Consider the following 22,625-nt stretch of genomic DNA (forward strand, 5'->3'; position numbering starts at 1 on the left):
AAGCAGGGTTTGGAGGAGAGCCCTGGTTGTTTCTCTGGTGACAGCCCAGAGGGACTGTGACAAGTTCTAGACTGGTTGTGTACTGCTTTTCTTGAGAAGGGCAAAGGCTCCCGTAGGGGGCAACTTGAGAGCTTGGAAGAAGTTGAGATAAGAGGAGAAATGAGTCTCCACATACATTTTCTTCAATCACACAGACATGTGAAACAGTTATATCTACTTACTATTTATTCTTTTTTATTTGCCAGGAGAGTAGCCTAGGCAACATAAAAGCACTGGGGGCTGGAACTAGATGATCTTTGAGATTCATTCCAAGCCAAGCCATTCTATAACTCACAAAATAATCCATCCAGACTTTCTGTAGTTATGCCAAGAACATCCTTCCTAACCATTGCTTTCTGTTTGTCTTTCCCACAGGGCAACAGCCTTTGGCATCCTCAATGGGCTTTGCAAGTTTGGTGCCATCCTGGGGAACTCAATCTTTGCCTCCTTTGTAGGGATAACCAAGGTGGTTCCCATCCTTCTAGCTTCCTCTGCTCTGGTTGGAGGTGGCCTGCTCGCTTTGCGCCTGCCAGAGACTCGAGACCAGGTCCTGATGTGAGCAACTGAGGCCAGGGGGGTCAGGGGTAGACATGGAAGAAGAACTAAAAAGAGCCATGTTTGGAAAAAATCAAAATGTCCTTTTCTATACTGTTTTGTCAATACCTCAAAGAGAGGGGGCAGAGGGGGAAAGAAGAGCCCAAAGGGATAAAAATGAAGCCCTTTAGTATCTGACCCTTTTGCAGCCACGACTGGTGCATGCAGCTACTACACATGCCCTGCAGAGCTTTGCTGTTTGGGTTTAACCTTGCCTACACTGGGATCCTGTCCTTTCCCACTCCATCCCAGTGTAGCAACACAGGACAGGAACAGTGGCTTTCTGCATGCGTGTGCCTGCACGGATGTGAGCGTGTCCGACATGAGAGCAAACCTTGATCCCGCCTGCCTTTGCCGAGCTGTGAGATCCTGCCTGCCTTGCCAAGCACTCCCTGGCAACTCAAATCCACTGTGCTCAACTCTGATAGGCAACTGAATGGGAGGCAGGTAACAAACCTGCTCTAGATCACATCCAGCAGCAGGGACCAGAGCTGCAGATGTGACTAGTGACCTTATCTGTCTTGACTTAGGGTCATCACCTTGAAGAGTGAGAGAGTCCTGAAAGATTTGAGGGTGGGTGCTCAGCTCTCTTGGAAGAATCAGGCTTTCAAAGCCCTTCACTATCTTCACTTGAGCATAGAGATTACTAGGCGCCTTCTTGGTCTGGGAGAGAAGTATATACATTGTTATATATATATGTATTTTCACATACTTGCAAACGTACGTGCACACATTGAAGTGATCAGCTACTGAAATTTATGATTTTAAATTTCTGCACTATTAAAATATTCTAAGAGAGGCACTAAGATCTAATCCCACTAATTCAAGATTATCTGGAGTTACAACCTACTTGGTGACGCATCATTCTTCATATCCAGACACCAAATATTTAAATGTATTGATGACTGGGACTATATATTTCTACGATGATAAAGATTCTTTTTTCCTACAGATTTTCACAGGGGAGAAATTGATAAGATGTTGGAGCATTCCACAAACCAAATGTGTACATATTATCCAGTGTAAATAGGATACTTTTTCTCTAATGTCTAGAGTATGGTAATTGAGAATTTACCAGCATTTTAGCCATAATAGTTAAAGAATATGATGCTTCATTTTCTTATATATTTGGGTCTCGTTGAAATACTGTAAGCACAGTTACTTATAGCCATTTAACTTGTTACACGGGCAATGCACACAGCAAGCTTGCACTGTACAGAAAATTATATTCCCCATCAGGTGAGACAGTTCTGTTTGATATCCTGTAAAGACCATTTCTGAATTTCATATGCCCCTTTTATTGTATGACTGAAGTTCTGTTGCACCTGGAAGTAAAGTGAGCCATGTATTTTTGGATATATTTTCATGGGGAGCAAGACTTAAACACATACTGTTAAATAACACGTTAATGCTTATAAATACCTAGATAGTTCTAATTAGATCCTTTCAGCGAGCTCAATGATAGACCAGAATTGATCAGAAAAGGTCACATAATGCAGGGTATTTATCTCACCAGGATGTTTTCTGGCACAAAAAGTTCTTTTGTACTTTTGCTTGTGACTTTCCTTTTACCTTTCTTTGGATCCCTCTTTTTTTCCCCCTTTTATTTTTAAGAAAAACAAGCAATGCTATGCTGAAATCCAGCAAGACTGAAGTCTAACACCTCTGCCTTCAGCTGCACAGAGGCAGTCACTCACACACCAGGTCAACCCCCACGCAGCTGTGACAGAGCGTGGGCACTGCTGCACAGGACAGGTGAAGGGCAGAAAATGTGGTGAGATCACAAGAAGCAAATCCTTGCCAATGAGGCAAAACCATCTAAAGAGCACCGCTTCCATCCTTGTGTCAACTGGGGATAAGCGCTTAAAGAGCAGATAGGTCCCAATGGGCTATTTGGGATTTGTATAGATTTATTCTGAGGTTTATGAAATTGATAAAATCACAAACCACTGCAATAGCCAGGCTTATTATGCCTCATTTCTTCATGTTATGGGTAGCTTAGGGCCTTTTTTGATTGTCTTGAAAACAGCAAGGTTCCTTCTGTAAGGTAGGAGGGAATGTAATTATGTCCTTTGGCAGCAGATCACAGATGCTGTTGAGAACCACAACCCAGAACGTGTTTTTCCTCTAAGAATGCCTGGTACTTTTGCTCAGTGTGAAGCAGCCAAATATGTATTTCAACACAAAAGATCGCCACGGTCTTTATGGTCCATCCTTTCTGTTTGGCTCTGCATGCCGATGACCACATTGAGTCTGGGGGAAGGGGAATTTTATTTAATGGTCGGAGTTATTCTGTTGTGCTGCTCTGTGGAGCCAGAACTTTTGTATTTATTTTATGAAGCTCTGTTAGATATATATATATCCAGGGCTCCGACAGCAAACCTGACTATTTGTGTTCTCCACTCACTTTGCTTGGTGACTCTAATGGCATGGCTTATTTCCTTGTTGGTTTCCTGAGAAGGAAGAAATTGAGTTCTTAAGGAGATAAAGATGGTCAGGTAACAGTAGGAAAAGTCACCCAATCTTAGAAACCTTTCTTCTTTACAGAATGACTCTTACACATGGTCTGCCTGGTAAACATCATATCTGAGAGATTATCTGAGACAAGGTAAAGAGTAATAGGTTGTTGCAGTCAGTGTCACCCTGGCTACCCATGTGACTGTGCCTCTAAAACTCATGGCCAGTCACTTCAGAGCTAGGGGATGTTGCTATGGGTCTTGATGCTCCCATCCCTGACACTTGACTGGGGAATTCATGACCAAAAACAAAAGGCAAACATACATGGCAGCTAGAACAGCAGGGCCTGGGAAAGGGCAGCAGTGAACAAAGAAAGAAGAAAGGACAATCTAGGAGGAAACTCCGTAAGCTGGCGTTAGACACCTGCAACTTAGCTGTCTGAACGTGAATTAATCACCCAGGGTTCCCATCACTCTCAGCTGTAAGAAATAGTGAACATGTGTTACACCCCTCTTAGACACCATATCTAGGAGGTGAGGTCGACCTGTTCTGACACCTCCCAGCCAACTTCAGTGTGGACAAGACACAGTGAACACTCCCAACGTTTCTTCATTGTCCTTGTCATGATCCAAATGAGCGTAGGCTTCGCACTGTTACTCTCAGGAGCAAAGCGGTTGTTGGGTGCAGCCCCCTCAGCATTGTCCGTGTTTTGATTTGGGTCTGAATTTCAAGCTGCGTGCTGCTGACCAGGCTGAGCTCAAGCCACAGGGCACCAAGCACCACGCATGGAAAGTTTCGATCAGTCACCTCCTCTGATGGCTTGGCTTCATTTCTACTGTAATTCAGCATTATACTGCAGCGCAAGGGCCAGCATGCCCTCCAGCGGTTCTCTTTGCCTACACTTGCCACAGTGAACAGTCTCCTTGTCATGGAGTTTTGAGACTCTGGACTATCCACAGAGAAGAGGAAAATTCTGGCTGATCACAAGCCCAGTGCTGAGCTCTATTTCCTTGGATTAATGAACTTTTCAGCAACAAGGGCACCAAGGACCAAGACAGGGGACTTGCCTTAAATCCCAAAGACCTCTTCTAGAGGACAGCTGGACTTCATGTGTACGTGGCACACCAGTCCAGCCGCTCAGCCAGGGACGGTGGCATGGAAAAGGTGCAGGGACATGACCTGGTCTACTGTGTCTTCATGTGCAGACAGAGTATCGGGTTCCACAGGAGCAGTTCATTACTGGGTTCCCGAGCACGCAGAAACAGATGTTTAGAGGAACGCAAAGCACTGTTGTTACCGTTGTAGAAGACCAGTGGTATTACAGTAAGAGTTCTGCCTCCTTGTATTCCCTGTTGATTAAACTGATTGTTGTACTCCTACTCCTTTACTTTGGCTGTGCAGCACTGCTTCTGCTCTCACCTTTCATGGTGCCACATCTTGCCAGTGGTGGCTGTGCTTGGGACTGGGTGGGCAACCTCCTGCTTGCCCATGCGATCCTCAATCCCCTTGAAATGCTGTATGATTAATAAACAGCTGTGTGTGGATCTTTTGGACAAAGAAAATGGTCCCTCTTGGAAAACCCAAGCCCAGAGCCAATTGTTTTGCATTCTGGAGAGAGGTCAGGCAGCTGATGTCCTTAGGTGACACTGGAGACGTGCAATAAGTGATATCCCCTGAGTCTGGGAGCAGTCCAGTTCCTAGATCGGGTTCATACATGGGCACAGAGCTAAGCTGCATGGAGCTGAGCTTTCTGCAGACCTGAAAGTCTCTTCTGGGTCCTGCTTTGAGACTTCCAGCAACAGAGTATACTCAGATATTGGTAAGGAAGTCTTAGGTCCATTTATGTCTCCTGCTTACGTCCTTTGACTTTCCAAAGGACACATAAATCACAAGAATATGTTTTTATGTCTATGTAGATCTGAGCCCAATACATCATATTTCCACAAAGTTTCTTCTTTTGGTTTCTCCCCCTTGTATTAGCAAATGCTGCTTTTGGGAAGAATCAAGCCTGAGAACTGTGAAGAAAGAAAAATGAATGAAACTTCTTTGCTGTCTGTAATGCTAGTGCTGTACAAACGTTCACACACTGCAAGTTCCACTGCAAATTACACCCCGTGTTGTGCGTGTTATGAAATATTTCATTTAGATGTTCTGTCTGCTGTGTGTGAAATAGCCAGTTCCAATTCCTTTTCTCCTTTTCTTTATTTAACTCTCCCTCCCTCTTTTTTCTTTTTTCTTTTTTTTCTTTTTTCTTTTTTTTTTTTTCTAAATTTGATCTGTGTCTGGTTGTCACTGGAAATTGCAGCTGTTCCAATGGACTTTGTTTTTGTTCCCCTTGTCACATTAAAAAGCTGGAAGAAAAAGAATGACTCCCATAGTGTTTGCGTTTAATGTGAACCTTGAGTCTTTTCACAGGAGCTGTTGTGGCTGACCTTGTTCTCTGAAATTGTAGGGACTGCCTCTGATGTATGCAATGTGTATGTCCTAACACACCATCCCACCTCAGTTAAGACTCCCTTCTACTACTGCTTTATCACACTGTGTATTTCTTAACGCGTTTGGTGAGGAACATAATAAACAAACCATGAAGGTACTCCAGTCATCAGAAGACCATGTCAGGCGATTTTCCTCAGATTAGGTTCAACCAGGCCCCAGAGGACCCATGCAGGCTGGGGTCCTACCAGGTAGACTAAAGGCAGCAGCAGGCTCAGGCACCTGGTGAGGGCTGCTCTCAAATGGGAGCTGCCAGCTGTGAATTTTGCAATACCAATCATCTCTGGCTGCAGAGTACAGAGCTATAGTGTCTACAGCTCATAAGCCCCTTGTGTGTATTCTGCCTTTCCATTGGAGGATGTGTTTTAGCAAGCATCATCAAAAACCATTTTGTTAGAAGCGGGCTTTTAAATAAAGGTCAGAGATTTACCCTTAAAGGTGCTTTTGAGTTGTCCTTACTAGTGCCCTCTCCTATAAGAAAAGGATTATATGAAACAGCTACCTGAGATAGAGTGGGGTAGACTGGCAAATCTTTGTTCCTATTTTTCCATACTAATGATTTTATCTTGACAATTTCATTTTTCTCATTATGTGGGATTTCAGGAATAGATTCCCATAGCTACCAAGAAATGACCCAGATTCCCTGGATGTGCAGGGTCAGCTAAGCTGTCAGAGAAGGTTACATTGGGGAGGAAGAAAGCTATAAATGACAGCATTTCCAGCAGCCACTAAGTCCAGCAATAGGTCTGAGTGATGCTTTTGAATTGTGAATTGTGATAGTGGGAATATGATTTGAGATGGATTATGGTAAAGTGGCCCATCAATTCACCTCAGAATTCCACTTTTGGGGGGACTTTTCAAGTTGAGATCCCATTCGGCAATTTGACTTCATTCAAAAGTCAATAACTTGGCCAGGCAGTCGGTGCTGGGAGATGAAGCTCTGTTTTTGCAGTTTGTGTCTGAAACTGCTGAAGGTTGAACACCCTGCTGATGTATAAACGGCACTACAGCTTTGAGGCTGATGTCAAGTGAATCTGTGTTTCTAAGACCAGTCCCTTGTAAGATGATATAACACATAAAATACCTAACCAAAGAGGTTGCAGCATATTTTTTTTTACTGTTTTCAGTGAGAACTGAGGATCTTGCTGTATTCGTGACACATGATAATGGAAACGCCTGTGGTATAAAATTATTTATCCTTTGAGTACAACTAATCCTCAATGGCACCATCTGGAAAAATCACAAGTGAGAAATGAATTTATTTTTCATCAGTTGTTTCACACGGACAAACATTTGTGTGCATATACCTATGTATGTGAATGTATACACATTTATATGTAAAACTCAGTTATTGTGAGTGACCAGGTTGATTCTTTTCCTGGCCTGAAATGAGTATGGATAAGACCAGAAGATGGCAGCAGTTGCACAGCGCATACCCTGCAGTTGGCCGTGCTGCTGCTCCTGCCATCCCGGGCTGAGCACAGGGCTCTGATCCGCAGGGAGCTAAGGCAAACAGGGCTAAAGGGACCGATGGTTAGAAAGTCTTGAAAAGACAGAGCTCTGCCTGGTACCAAAGCTTTTAAAGTGGGAGCTGTGCAAATCTGAAGCAAAGCAAATGTAATTATGGGGGAGAAAAATAAGAGTTTCTGCTTCAACAGTCCAGTGCACTGGTTTTCAAGCTTTCATAGAATGGCTTGGGTAAGAAAGGACCCCAAGGATCATCAAGTTCCAACCCCTCTGCCACAGGCAAGGTTGCCAACCACTAGATCAAATACTAGACCAGGTTTCTAAGGGCCCCATCCAACCTGGCCTTAAACGCCTCCAAGGACAGGGCATCCAGAACCTCTCTGGGCAGGCTGTTCCAGCACCTTGCCACTTTTGCTTTCTTGGTCTGCAACTCCTAAGAGTTTTCCACTGGAGAGGCAAATCCCTTGTCAAAATGTTAGATGAGTTAGATGAGAAAAAAAGTTAGATGAGAAAAGCTCTGGTTAGATGAGAAAAGCTCTGGGCTGACCAGTGCCTTACCCAGAGAACTAGGAACAGGTCAGCGTGAGGCCTCCAGCCCCGCTAACCGTTGTGAGGTGTTAGCAGCATTGCCCCACTAGTGCCTCCTCCTCCAACCTCCAGTGCAAGCAGAACGGCCTTGAGGTAAGATCTGAGCTCCGTGTGATGAAGTTTCCTCCCAGAGCACTTTTGTGACCTGCTTCTGCCTCCCTCTGCCACAAAGGGCATCACACGTATTTGTCAGTTCCTTGTTTACTGTCTCAAACAACCTACAGCCACAAAACCTCACTGCCTTTCCTTTATGGGTGGGACACGATTCTGATCAGAGGAGTGAGCCTGCTGAAAACTAACCCAATAACATCAACAGCTGCTGCAGCTGCCTATCTTACAGCCTGTGCAAAACATGTTCTGAGACCTGTGATCTGGTTAAGTGAGTACAGAAAGGCCTCTGGCAGGACGGCAGCTGGAGCAGGCTCTGTGCAGGCTGCAGGGCGTCAGAAGGAGCTGATTGTGTTTTTCCAGAGGGAGTCCTTTCTGAGCCTTGAGATCTGCTTCAGACTAGGAAGAGAATATTGTAGATGGCCTCCTGAAACATGTATTTGAGCGATAAATGCAGTGCTTTCATCTATCTTCATTCACACTAAGGACAGAAGAGCTCTGAGAACTTCCCAGCACCCCTGTTCCTTCTCACAGGCCACTGAACAGCAAGGTTTTTTGCAGCCCTCGTTTGACCTTAACCAGATGGATCTTAGAGAGGCTACAGCCCTGGCTTGGCCTGGATGTAGGCCGCACTGGGCCGCGTGGTCCCCTCCACATCTCATCTGGAAGGGGTGTCACCTTCGTGTTGATCTCATTCTCTCAGGTCAGGGTTCAGTAGAAAACTTGAGAGGAAGAAATGCTGATTAAGGAGAAAAGAGAAGTAATCTTGGTGAATGCTGGACCCACTCCAGAGGAATGCAAGGCTGAAGTTAAGTGTATCCTTACATCACTATTGCAACCTTCCAGTGTCCACTCAGAAACCAAAATTGCCTTATGAAATAAAAAACAGAAGTTTGCACTCAAATCCTTTTCTGACCATGGTCTGTTTGGGATGAGGAGTTACAATGGACCTTTCCAACAGACTCCGGCCCTGAGTCTCTGCCATGCACACAGGCCCCAGCCTGAAGGCAGCAGTGGTTGGCAGGCTCTGGATCAGGCCGGAGCTGTGGCTGCTGGAACTTACAGCTCTTTGTCACTTTGAGAAGAAAGACATTCTGAACTAGATTTTTTTCTGCTCTTTATCAGGCTATGCACATGTAAGGTAAGAACAAGTCCTCATTGCTTTGACTTGGGTTACTTTCAAACTGCCATGTTTGTTTCAGAAGTGGGAAGCTATTTGTTGCCGTGCCTCCATTCTCTGGGATTCTCCAAATACTGGAGCGCTCTCTGGTAGTGAAGAACTAGACAGCTGGTATCTACAAGCCCACTTTGCTGTGAGAGGCTAATGTAAAGGGCACTGTGCAGTGTATTGCAGCTGTGTTATACTGGGAAATGGCCCCCACTCTGCTGATATTTACTAGGCACCTCCTCAGATCACTTTAACATACACTTGTGAGTATAACTGCACAAAGCATTAAAGACAACACAAAGAAAAATCTCTGTCTACATGTTTACTGTACAGGGATCCTAACCTAGTTGTGTGTCTGCCCTTAAGCAGAATGAAACATTACAATTTTTTTTTTGAGCTGCTCTATGATCATAATCCTGGGATATTCATTCTTGTGTTCCCCTTTCCATCTGTAACAAGAACCTACTGCCTGACATTAAACCTTAGAGTGAAGTCCTTGGATGGAGGCCTGATTTATTCAGTTTCAAAATGAGACATGAGGGATGATGCTGCCTGTGCTTACATACTAGCTGGCATCTTTCTTACTCTTGTTACAGTCATATCTCACAAGTGATTACTTTGATTCTCCCTGGACATAATTTGGCTTTATTTATTGTCATTGCTGTTATTACTATTCATAAAAGAGATAATCAAGGTAACCCGGCTGTTGGACTTTCCAGCATTTGGCAATGACTTCTGCAAATCACGAAGAACAACATATCTTCCAATCTGAGGCATATGCAAAAGCAGGGCAAGGTGATGATGAGCTTTAAAGAATAGGTGTCCTTTCAAGTCAAAGACTCATTCCAGGTTGAGATTATCATACAGTAAATAATGCACACGAGACTTTGACTATAGGAAGCAAATTTACACTGTTGCAAGAACACTAATCGCCTGCCTAGCGACTCACATTATTAGCTGAGAATAATTATTTTCTCCAAGGAAAGTACAGACCTTCAAAGGAGAAAACATCTTAAATCACAGCAAATTTTAATTTAAATTCAAAGTGTAGGAATGCCCATAATATCCCATCTCTCTGTTATCTGGCTGGGATGGTGTCATTATAGTGTTTTAAAGACAGCCCTAATCATTAAACTAAATACCTGCAGCCTAATACTTTGCAATTTCATTTTCTCCTTGTCAGACTGTGTAATTGATATTTGTACTGGAGGTAACAAAACAGAAAACGTGAAGGTGTTGATAACTTTGCCATTACTGTCTCTTAAACTGCCTGTGAGACCTGGTGAGGACTGGATGGCAGTGAAGAGCTAGAACCTTTATAATGGGAAATAAAACAACTCAGCCAGCCTAAGCCCACAGTCAGGGCCTGTTTGGGTGGGGATTCATGCGGCCTGAAGGACTGACAGCTCCCATCAGCAATCACATCTGGGGATTCTGTCCCTGTGGTCCCTCTCTGAGGGATGGAACAAAGGAATCCGTTTCAAAGGCTTCTTGCTGAGAGTCCACCAGGTGAATTTTTTTTTTAACCTCTGAGTTTGTTTTTTCCTCTGAATGTCTTGGTTTCTGTAAGAGCACTTCTATGGCAAATTGCTTGAAATTGTCAAACTGCAGCGGGGATCAGCAGAACTCTATGAGGAACTTTTCCTAAGCTATCACAGCACTGAATGTACATGAAATGTCCAAAGACTTAACCATCTCCATTACTTTCTGATACTTCTCAGGTTTGGCTTTTGAATTTGTGCAGCACAAAGTGAGATGGGATGGATGGGTCAGAGAGATGCAAATAGCATGCAGAGGTGATCCTAAATCTGAAACCTTTGAAAACCAGGACTTTAGTGTTGAAAACACAACTAAGGAAAACACAACAAAAGAAAGCAAGGTGCCTCAAATGTGAACCGTGTGTTGAGAGAGTCTTCGGGGGTGACACATAATTGCTATCCATTCTGCCTCCAAAGCAACTCAAATCAGCTCAGTGACATTTGTCACAAATGGAGGCAGTTATTAATAGGCTGCATATTTATGAGACTTCTTTACAATGCAGATTGCTTCTTAGTGAGCTGCCTTCACCCTGGCTTTTGGGCCATTTTATCCTTTTATTCCTGACATCTCACTCCTCCACAGTGTCTTAATATTCTTAGAAGACAAAAGAATGAGAGCCCAGTTGACTTCATTCGCTTGGGGAAACACCAGGAGCTCTAAGAGATATTCTAGCAGGAATGTAGGACACTCTGCTCCAGTAAAAATTTCAAGGTCCTGGTCCTTCTGCTACTGGTAGAACAATGACCAAAATATGTTCTACGATACGGCTAATGCACTTGTCATCCAGTGCTCTCTGCTGGAGAGCAAGATGATTCTACCCATCCACTTGGCAGTGCTGATTGAATAAGAAGTTTAATTTATTTGGACTTCAGTGATGCTTTGGCAAATATAGAGAGGGGAACGCTTTGTATTCTTCTCAGCATTTTATGAAATGGTTATTTTTAGCACTTGGGTTCAGAACTAATTTTCCAGGAATTTCTTGGCTTTCAGCCTCTCTGAAAAATAATCAGGAAAACATTCAGAAAGACTGAGAGAAGGCAACAGGAGGGGGGACAGTTTTGAGCAGTTGCCGATGTCCCATGTTGACTGTTTTTTTCACCCTCAGAATCAGGAAGCAAAACAGACAGAAGGCAGCGAATACAGTGCAAAACAAAGTATGTAAATACAAATCAGCTATTAATAGTGGCAGTGACCCAGGGGCAAGCACTAGCTGGAGAATTGAGGCTCTCAGGCTTCCAGATGAGATTTAAAATCAAAATGGTGAGTTCTTCTTGTCAGTAACAGATTAATGAGAAGCATATACACACTGTGTCTATTAGGGGAAGATGTCAGAAAATTAAGTTGTGAAATCCTGGCTGGGTGTTTGTGTGCAGCATGGTGTACGGAGCTGTGCTAGGAACTGAGATTTTGCTTCTTTGAAAACATGCCTGCAAACTGGAAAATGCCCATATATTTATACCCAGACAAAATTAGACTTACTGTAATATATATATTGTATAAACAGACTCTGGTAGCTTTTGTCATCAGCTGTGATTTAGAAATGCAGATTACGGTTATTATTAATAACTATGATCATGACCAGCTGGAGTTTATAACCCGGGACACTCTGGTCCTGACAGTCTATTACTAATGTATTTGTCCTGATCATTATCTTATAAAACAACCAAGCAAAGTGCTATACTGCATGGAAATCATCCCCTCTGTGCTGCTAAGTGAACTAAACTCATAGGTACCATTAGCCTTCCATTACGTACTCTTCCAAGTACAATTAAGAGCAGACAAGGTCTAAAACTGGGGCCTGTTGTTTTTCCCAAGTGCACGATGCAGGTGGAGTTGGCTTATTATGCCCATATTAGTTCTTGTTTTTTTTCAAGCTAAATGGTGTCCTTAAAACCTCATAGAGAAAACCTATTCATCCTAGCTGAAATATTTTTGGGCCCTTCCAAAACCAGTAATAAGAGGCTGAAGACAGTCATCTGCCTTGCTAATGGACCACAGTTACATGTGTAATTGATTAATTAAGGAAAGAAAATCACTGCTGAGACCAAGGGAGGAATCCACAGCTTCAGGAGGCATTGGAGTGAAATAGCAGCTTTTCCCCAGCAAAGGGACTGAGTTTGTTTCAGATATTTTTTTTCTTATCTTTCTTAGACTGTCCTGTCCTTTGTATACAGGTTCTTATTGGGTATTCCAGTGTTACAGGTCCTTTCACCCAGGTGTGGGTGAAAAACAGGAAACCAACAAACACTCCAACCTTCCTTTTCCAGCTGGCAGAAGGAGCAGAACTTGACTTACTTTTAACCCATGTGTGTCTATTTCATGCAATCATTCATCAGCTTTGCACATGTGAGCAATTATGCTGGCTGCAAGTAAGGGAGTGATGGATAGAACTCAGCAGGCTTTGGGTGAGCACCTGGGAGGCTCTTGGCACTTTGAAAGGACTTTCTGGGTGTTTTCAGTTGTGTGGGTTTTGTGGTTGCATGAGAAACAATGCAAAGTATAGATTTAAATTGTTACCCTCATGAAACCTATTGCTTTTCCATTGCTCTTGTACATCTTCCACTCTGGGAGTGTTAGCTACAATTCACACAAAGCTAAGGTCAGATGCAAAATCAGACAGAGTTTGTAGAGGGTTGGGAAGAACTGCAAAATGCTGAAAATTGATAAAGGGCCCTAAACCTATCTGTAAATACATGTCCTGAGACCTCTAGCAGGGGAGCCATTGGCAGTTCAGCCAGGCAGCTCAACCAGAGCCAGTTTTTAATGCTTAGAGACTGAGCTGCCCAACTTGCTCCCTTCACCTGCCATTAGGCACTTCCCATTAGACATTGTCATTCCATTTGTGCAATGGTCAATGAACTTCTGGCGAACAGATGGCTTTTACAAATACCACAGACAAATTTTCTTCAATCCAGAAGTAGCTTTATTTATGTTCTTGAGGTTGGATGGAATCCTGGGCAGCCTAATAGGGTGGCTGGCAACCCTGCCCATGGCAGGAGGTTGGAACTGGATGATCTCTAAGGTCCTCTCCAACCTGAGCCAATCTAGACCATAGGTACAATTTTGGAGTCCTCACTACACATGCTTAGCTGTAGATTTTTTTTATAGTCATTCTACGCCATACATCATCCAGGGGCTATTTCTGTCATTACTGATAGGCAAGTGGACAGTTTGTACTAGTGATGAGTTACCTCTTTCAGTCACAATGAGTCAGGAAAGTAACAGATATTTTGAATGGTTTTCATTGGAGTGGTCTCATTATTAGATCATGATTTTCAGGTGTTGGAAATGGTAGGTAAGCAGCTACAAAACAGCACCCCTATGTTACCAGCACATTATGCTACATGTAGATTTACATTTTAGGCAGACAAAATGAAACACATAGAAGTCATCTGGGTATTATGGCAGCAAGGGTAGTTGCTATCCTGAGAATTAAAAGAAAAAAAAGCACTTATTTGTGCATTTATTTCTCAGAGCTTGTAGTGGAAATGCTAAGTCAGGGCCTGAACCAGTGACTGAGCACCTGGTGGGAAGGCAGGGCCAGCCCAGGGGAGCTCAGGTGCATGTAATGCACCTGAGTGACTGGAAGGGGTGGAGCCAGGATCCACCCCTTCCCAGCCCTCATTTAAGGGTTGGCAGTGGAGGTGCAGGTCTTTTGCTGGAGATCCCTGTCTACTAGAGGCCTTCTAGTGGTAAGCAATTTTTCTTCGTTTCTGTGTATTTGAGCTTGTTCTCATTTGCTGCAGCCTAGGACTTTGCCACCCTGCCATTATTGCTGTTTTCTATCACATCATAGCATTCCAGAAATTTTGTGATATTTTATTTTATTTCGTTTATTTATTTATTTGAGTCAGTTGAGCCTCGTATTCTCAACTTGCTTGAGCTTTTACTTATGAGTAGCAAGGGTCTGAAGTCATACATTTCTTTAACTATTCTCTTAGGTATTTGTCCTTAACTGCTATGAAATGCTTTAATAAGCTCCTTTTTGAAGGTCGTTTATGCCTGTATTGCTAAGGCATCCACTGCCATATAAAGACTTGATAAAGTGCTCCTTGTCTGGAATGAATTTTAAGCGTGACATTAACTATATTTAACTCTGCTTAGCATCAGTGGGGCTTTCAATGAGTTAGTTTTGAATGTCCTACTGAATAAGAACGGATTCAAGCAGGTGTTTATTGTTAAGCATGTACGTAAGTACCTAAGAGAGATAAATGGAGAGAGTTAGAGAGCAGCTGGTATCTCTGCCTTCCTATTAGTGTGATTTCCATTTGGTGAACAGGTGAAAAGGAGAAGGAATCAGGAGGGGGAAAAAAAAAACTTGGGTTGTTAGTATGTTGAGAGTGATGTATCAGCACCTTTTGATGGATTCCCTTGTATGGAATTGTCCTTTCTTTGCGAGGGGCAGTCTGTATTATGGTTATAAATTATGGCCTAATCGGGATCATCAGGATAAGTGCGTTCTCAGTAATAGTTTGTAAACTAGTAGAGGAGAAGCTTCTGGTCTTCTCTCTGATGCTAGCTTTGAGATCAAGCCAGAAAACCTGATATTATGGAGCAATGTTGAGTGCATATGTGCACACATGTGTGTCTGTATCCGCAAAACCTGTCACTGTCAGACATGTTATTGGAAGGAAGGTAAGCGTGCCTTATTTTTGCCTCTTTATTCATCTCAGGAATGTAAAACTAAAGCATCTGCTGCCTGTCTGAATTTCACTGACTTTTGATACGTGGTTATTTTATTATAGGCTTTGTTTTCTTACAAATGCGGATGTTGATGTGGTTGGGAATGGAGACAGCAAGGATAGCAACCAGAGTTGTTGGCTTTTCTTAAACTTTGTGGTTCGTCTGTTCTAGGATCTCTCTCTAATAATTTGACTTCCTTTTCAGAATTCCATTTTACCTATTAAAATAGGAAAGCTTTTCTTCTTACCTAGCACACCCCATGTTGCACATCTGTGTGCTTCTGTATTGTTTTTCTGCCACTCCTGGACTTGTAACGGTAGCTCTGTATTGGTCTGTCACTTCCTCCGTGTTTGGATGGGAATTTATTTCACACACATACACCACTCAGCTCATGCTCTGATCTGCTGGGAATATTTAGCTCTCGTGCTACCCAACCCAATTTGAAGGAATCAATTCATTCAGACTTGTGAAGACAATGATCCTGCAAAAGGAAAATAATTGAGCAGCAGATGTTTACTCTAATGAATGATGAAAAGTTAAAGTGTTTTAATGCTAATTTATTTCCATTGGGAATATCAGTTGGATTTCAGCTCGGGAAAAGCTGAAGCTCCTGAACTGGTTCATTTTCTTGCTGTCGTCTCCATTTTTCCAGGATAAGACCCAAGGTTTTTATCAGTTGGTTTAAGTGAAAAGTGTCTGTAAGGCACAGCAGGCTGTAGGACAGCTACTTCAACACTGGAGCCTTTGTCAAAATTAATGCCTATGTTGGTCAGGTCACTATATGCTATGACTCTTTCTCTCTTCTCATTGTTTCTAGTATACATCAGTTTTGGAGGTGCTGAAATAAGATCTGTTCCTTGTTGAGTGGGAGTTTGTCATTCAGGGTGATTGTGGTGTACGCAGTTGCTTTCCCTAAGTCTGGGTAAAGACCTCCATCTCACTGTGACAAGTGATAACCTAACCACACCAGAGTGTTTAGGACTGAAGGTTAAACCAAAGGAAAAGAGAACAGGGGACAAGAAAACAATGAAGGGTGAATGTGACAGGCAGGGACATCCGCAGACATCTCTGCAGCCCTGATTTGCAGAGAGTGGCAATCTTTTATCATGGCAAACTTTTCAGTTCATCCTTGTGCAATTAGGATCTGTTACAACAGAAGTAATTTGTAATTTCCTTGGAGCAGTTCCACTACTCGGAGAACAGCCTGGTAGCATCTTGCTTTGATATATGCAAATGGGGGTGCTGAGTCTTAAGAGAGCTTCAGTCCTAGGCTAACTTTTAGGAGTGGTGTACTTTGCTGGCACAAATATAGCTGCTGCAGTTTTCCCAGGTAAAATGCTCTTTTAGGAGCAGGTCTCCTTTTACAACCTCTGCAGAGGTAAGTGCACAGTGTTTCTGGCATTACTCTGTCATCTGTAAGTAGTTTTAAAAGTGCAGAGAAGCACTGAACCATTTTACAGCCCTAATCACCCCAGCTGGATTGTTAAAGATCAGCAAATCTTTGGTCTTCCCGTCACTCTGTCGTAGCCCTGACACTGTTCAGTGGAGCTGGGAGAGATGCATTTTTTTGTTCCCCTCTTCCAATGAAATGTGCAGGAGTTGGTGCTGGGAGGTGCATGAGGAGAGCTGCTTCCACTGAGTGGTACCATGGGCAGCTGGGCTGTTTCCCTTTGAGCTCACCTTTGCTTCTTTAGGGTGAGTGGCTTGGATTCTAGGCTAAAAAACAGCTATTAGCAATGGCTCAGAAGTAAGATGCTCACTGGTCAGGAAATGCACTGTTTGGTACTACTTGTCAGCTTTAAGTCTGATGCTGATACCTTCAAGTATGGTCCTCCTTCATGCCACTGTTTAATTGTTCTACAGCCAACTGATCTAAACCAGCACTCAGACCACCAGGAGCTGCAATCATTGCTGTTCTGGCTATGTCAGTGAAACTTTGCTGGTCTGTCCCACTGGAGGCTTGGGTCTTTCCATCCATTTGTCACAAACCAGCCATGACTTTGAGTTTCTATACCCATTCTGAATCTGCAGTACATAATGTGTGCAGCACATTCAGTGCCTTGCAAGCTGAGCCCCTGAAGAGGTACATTCATCTGACAAACAATATTTGGTATCTGTTAAAACAGAGACTCACTAGAACAGACTGGCCACTTAGGCAGAGAAAATACAAGAAATTGCATTCAGCACAGTGTATAGCAGAGTCCTTTTTTCAGCATATATCCTATTAAATTAACTGGAAATGAGTGTTCATCTTTCTCTAAGGGAAAGAGCCCGAAGCCTTTTCTTTTCACTTCACATCAGACGTTCATCAGGCCTTTGATCTCTCTGCTTGTGACTACATTGGCTCACAGAAAAGGTCAGTAAACAGCTCTGCAAGTACAAGTTGTATTTCCAAGGGCCAAATCCTTTAGTCTTTGGGTGGGAATCTTTCATTAGAATAATAGTCAAATTCAGCAGGTCCATCTCAGTTCTCAGTATTCTTTCAGTGCTGTTGCCATTCCATGGAGGCTTCAAATTCCCTGTTGCTGCTCTGTAAAATTGAGATGAATTCAGAATTAGGGTAAAGTTGTGTTATTTTTGCATGTTTAGAATCCTCAGGTTTTTATTCATAATCTATGCGTACTCTTCAAGAAAATGCTCATTGATGATTGTCAGATACTATTCCAGTTTAGGGGCAAAGTTGACGTTTTAGAGGCATACTGCCTGGACTCAGAAATATGAAAATCCTTCTAACAGCTTTTGGTTAATTACTATGGTGGAGAATGCACATCTCTGTTACAAAGGTACAAATGCACTTAGTGGGCCTGGTGGTGATGTGTTGATGACTGGACTAGATGATCTTAGTGGTCTTTTCCAACCCAGATGATTCTATGATTTGTTGTAAACCATTTACATGTAGCCATAAAGTCCAGATTTGGCAGGGTTAAAGTCTCACATTTTAGAGTCATACTATATGTGGGGCAGAAAAAATATTTTAGTCATAAAATTCTACTAGATTTGTGACTCTCACTTATGCTTTTTGTGGTTGAGTTGGGTGCCAGAGTCCTGCAGAAAGTCCTACTTTCCTTCTCCAGTTTGTTTATTTCTAAAATAGGTTAAAAGTAAACTATGGATTTCTGACTCTGAGGAGCTTAATGCTTTGCTTGTGATTTGTACAACCTCCCAGTTTGAGAAGGGAGAGCCATCGTGTGGGCTCCATGGCAGATGAAATCTCCTGCAGTTATGCTACTGTAAAGGGGCATTTTTGTGCCATGTGAAGCTTTTCTGAGTGATAAATGGTGTTTTCCTCTCTCTCCATATCCATCAGAACCTCTTAAGGAATTTGATTGCACTCTGAAAGTGCAGCCTTGCCATAGAAGTGAGGAAAATAAAGGGGAAAAGTCAGTTTTCCATTAATACATGTCATTTTCTCATTTGTCACGTTACCTCCTAGGCTTTAAAATCCCTAATGCTCTGGGTATGAACTACTGATTAATGACACAAACTTCTACCACTCATCTGTGCGCTTGTGTAAAGCATGAATTACGCGAGACAAAAATCAAACCATCTACAGAGCTTCCCTACCCTACCCCTCCATCTCTGCAGTGACCTGCTCAAGCAGATGTACTTTGTGGGATGTCACGGGTGAGTTCACAAATCTGGGAGATTTCAAGTGAAAGTTTGTCACAAAGCTGAGGGTACACTGTGCTGTCAGCTCTCTCCTTCAAAGTGAGGATGATCTAGCCCAGTTTCCTTTAGCAAATGCAGTCGTGGTGATACAGCACAAGGCAGGCTCTTGAGCTGAATGTTTACCCTGAAGATGCATAGAACCTTCAGGGCAACCTTCAAATACTTCCAGAGCAAATTCTCTGGCAAACATATATTTGCATTCACCTTTGCGATGGCTTTTTATTTTCACTAACTTCTTGTGTAGAAACCTGTCTAAATGTTTGCAGCAAACAAACCCAAGCGAATGCAGCCATCAGAACAAACACTTCTTCCAAGGGAGGGGACCATCGTCCCTGACTGCAGCCAGGAGCACTGTGAAGGAATAAATCTTAGCCTTTGTTTTCTCCTTCCTCGTCCATTAGGAGGAGACAGAATGACACCCAGCCTCTGAGCTGCTGCAGGCCATTGTGTTGCTGGGCTATACTGGTTTTATGGGAAAAGAAAATGGGGATTAGGCAGCCATTAGGTCCCCTTATCAGATGCCTCATCATTAAACAGCTCTGTCTTGCTTAACTGCTCTAAATTATACTTCTGCTCTGTCACACTGACTAATGGGTGCTGGGGCCATTATTTTCATTTTAAACTAGATCCAAACTCTTGTCTCCATGGATGAATAAATGAATGAATTTATTTTACTGCTGTACTCATCCCTCAGAAAAATGTCAGAGGTAAAGTGGGGTTTTCTTCTTTTTGCTCTTGGATAGGAATATTCCGGGCACGTGCTGTATGCATGCTTCCTGGGGAAAATAATTATTGTTATTTTATTATTATTATTACCATTTAACACTCGTATGGTGTTCTACATCTTCAAAGCACTTTGCAGACGTTTAGCTAATTAATTAAAGTGCATTTCACGCAAACCGTTCCGTTTCCATCTGGATTTACAATTAGCCCTCCTTTATGGGGAAATTATGTCACGTATAAACTAAACTGAAATAAAAAAGCCAGTTGTAGCTAGGAGCAGCAGCTTGCACAGAGCAGTGGGAGGTGGGAAGTAATGATGCCTCTGCAGCTGTCGCCCACGGCTGGGGTCCTGCTGGCTGCCGTGCTGCTTGCTGCTCCGGACAGCCCAAAACACCGCAGAGCACAGCAAGACCCACACCCAGCACCAGGTTTAGGGACAACCCAGTGGCCTTATTTCAGAGGAGAGTTTTGGAAGTGTTGATGGCTGCCTGTTGTGAGCAGCATTCCTCCATCCTGCTTTCATTATGGGACTGACAGCAGTTATTTCAGTGTTATCCCAAGTCAGAGCGATGGCGATGACATCCTCTAAAAATCTCTGTCCTGGAGATGAAGATACCATCCGTCGCAAAGACTATCTTACTCCTGTTGGAGTTTAATGAGGCTTGAAAGACACTGAGTGCAAGTGACTAAATGAGAACATTGCTTTTGACAATGTAGCACTGGGGACCTGTGGCTTGTTGGTCAGCCTTCTCCATCACCATGCCATGGTGCCTGGCTCTGCCTGCTGGCCTGTCTGCTTCCCAGAACAAGCCATTAAAAGCAGAAGTGTGCTCAGCCACTGGGATGATGGGAGCAAAGCACGTCCTCATTGTGCTTAGAAGTGCCTTTGCTGGCTTGTGAGGAAATAATCCTGGTTACCTTCAGAAGAGATTTTGCTAATGGTCTTGAGATTTTCTACAGTGTGATTTCCCAGAAGTACCAAATACAGTGCAGCAGATGCAAATAGGGTTTGGAGCTCCTAAAATTGAGGGTTATATTTAGTTCCATCTGGCTTTAACAAATTAGGCCAGAGCCACAGGCCAACAGCCTGGGCTGGAGATGTCTTGGTTCAACTAGCATCCTGCTTCAGCTCCAGCTGCTAGCAACTGAAAATAATACATAAATATGTATTTGTGTGTGGATATATATATGCTGTGTGTATGCATGTCAAGTATATTTGCACACAATGTGTTACATGCGGAAAATAAAGTGTGTGGGTGACCATCACATCAAGATGAGAGAATGAAACAAGAGCAGGAAAAACCCACAGCTGATGGAACTCAGGAATTTTTAAAAATATTACTTCCAAAAGGAAGTTTAGCAATGCAGATAAATACTAGATTTGCCTGTGTGTTGTTCAGGAGAAAATATTTTTTAAAATGAATGTCAAGATGTAAAAAATAAATAAATTAGAACACAAGACAAACTTTTAAATGGGAAGAGTAATTAACCAGCAGAATAATTTAGTGTCACAGATGTCCTATCTTCCATGGTCTTTAAAATAAGACTGGATGCCATTTCAGATGTTTTGCATTAGCTGAACACTCATTTCAGCTTAACTGGATGAAGTTTGGAGTTTTCTGACATCAGAAGTTTGGTGAAAGCATTTAATGATTTCTTTTGTCCTTAACCAATGTGAATAGCATTGTGTAGGACACTTTTCAAGTTGAAACTGATGCAATAAGTGCCATAGAAAGCCTTCAGCAGTGATGGGAGGATTGCTCTGCTAAGAGAATGACAGAGCATCAACCTCCAGGGTTTTGCAAAGACTGTGCTGCATTGAGGGTTCCAGTTCCTGATCACAGGAGATAAATTAGCAGGGGTGAGGGATCTAGGAGCATTGGGAAGGGGTGTTCTGGGGTGGCCGAGGAAAAGATGGTATTAAAAGCTCACATAAAAGAGGAGAAAAGGAACATAGCTTATACCAGTGACCTGGTAATTATAACCTGGAGGAACAGGAGAGGACTTCACCAACCAGGAAAACAAAAGATTCTTGCTTTTTTTTTTTTTGTCAAATACATTTTTTGATTGTGGGATGCTGATTTTTCTTGCGAAGAAGTTTTGATTGCTTTTTCTTATTCTGTAGTGAGCAGTGGTTTTGATAGCCAATAGTTAGTTTAACTTTTTCCTGAGGAAATTCTATTTTTCAATTATTTTCTAGGACCGTTCTCAGACTTTGGAGGAAACTGTAGATATCTCTCCTGGAAAATGAAGTTCCCTTAAAATTAGGTTTTAATGAAAACCCTTGGTTGCTGCAAGAACCTGTAAAGTCGTCTTAATGTAAGAAGTGTGGTTAATTGTGCCTATAATACTTTAAAGTTATCCTGCCTCTCTACATGTACCACTGTTATTGGGCTATGCAGTCATACTCAGTAAAATTGTAGCTGGATTAATTTTTCTATTGGTCCAAATGCATGGGAATCTTGATTTTTTTTATTTTTTATTTTTCCCCCCCCCACTTAGGAAGGGCAGAAACTGTTTTTCAACTCCAGTGCAGTCAAGATATGTTTTCCTTTGCTACCTGTCAAACATTTATAATAGCTATGAGGAGAGAACTAAGGTGAATGAGGTCTCAAAACAACCAGAAGCTCATGGCTGTGTCTCTCTTTTCGATTCTAACGCATATAAATTGTAACATTCAATTCTAATGCATGTTTTTCTCTAAGGGAAAAGGGAGCAGGTGAAAGCCTATGAATAGGCATTTTCTGCATCATGGATGCATTCTAAAGGGAAGACTTCCCTTCATATTAATGATGCCCTTTGGCTTTTTAGTTTTTATCTATGTTGGTTTTCCACTTTGCTGATCGTTTCTAAATTGTTGTTTGTTATTGCTATATTGGTTATTTGCGGAATGCCTAAAGCAAGAGGTGTTAAACCAGAATGTATATTTACTCTTATAACTACAATTGATAGTCTATGCCACACCTCCAAGAGCTTTCCCTAGGTGGGAAGTGAGGTAATAGGAATTCTCCTGCAGGAAGTCAGAATTTGTTTTAGAGTATTTTTCAGTGCAGGAAAGTCTGTGACTGAACTTTTATGTCCGAATAAGACAAAGCAG

General features: G+C 42.6%; 1 protein-coding gene and 1 long non-coding RNA gene across 3 annotated transcripts in view; both read left to right on the forward strand.

Moving 5' to 3' along the window:
- Positions 1–5,456, forward strand: part of SV2B (synaptic vesicle glycoprotein 2B) — a 47,183-nt gene extending 41,727 nt beyond the window's left edge. For both annotated transcript variants that reach the window (XM_021407701.1, XM_021407700.1), the window contains exon 13: positions 415–5,456. In XM_021407701.1, the coding sequence (XP_021263376.1) occupies positions 415–598 (184 nt within the window). In that variant the 3' untranslated portion in view covers positions 599–5,456. The remainder of the gene's footprint in view (positions 1–414) is intronic.
- LOC110404042 lies at positions 14,113–21,950 on the forward strand. Its single transcript, XR_002442029.1, has 3 exons — positions 14,113–14,145; positions 18,570–18,760; positions 21,729–21,950. It is a non-coding gene; the product is annotated as an uncharacterized LOC110404042 (long non-coding RNA).

Source organism: Numida meleagris, chromosome 9 (genome assembly GCF_002078875.1).
Source record: "Numida meleagris isolate 19003 breed g44 Domestic line chromosome 9, NumMel1.0, whole genome shotgun sequence".
Classification (NCBI taxonomy): domain Eukaryota; kingdom Metazoa; phylum Chordata; class Aves; order Galliformes; family Numididae; genus Numida; species Numida meleagris.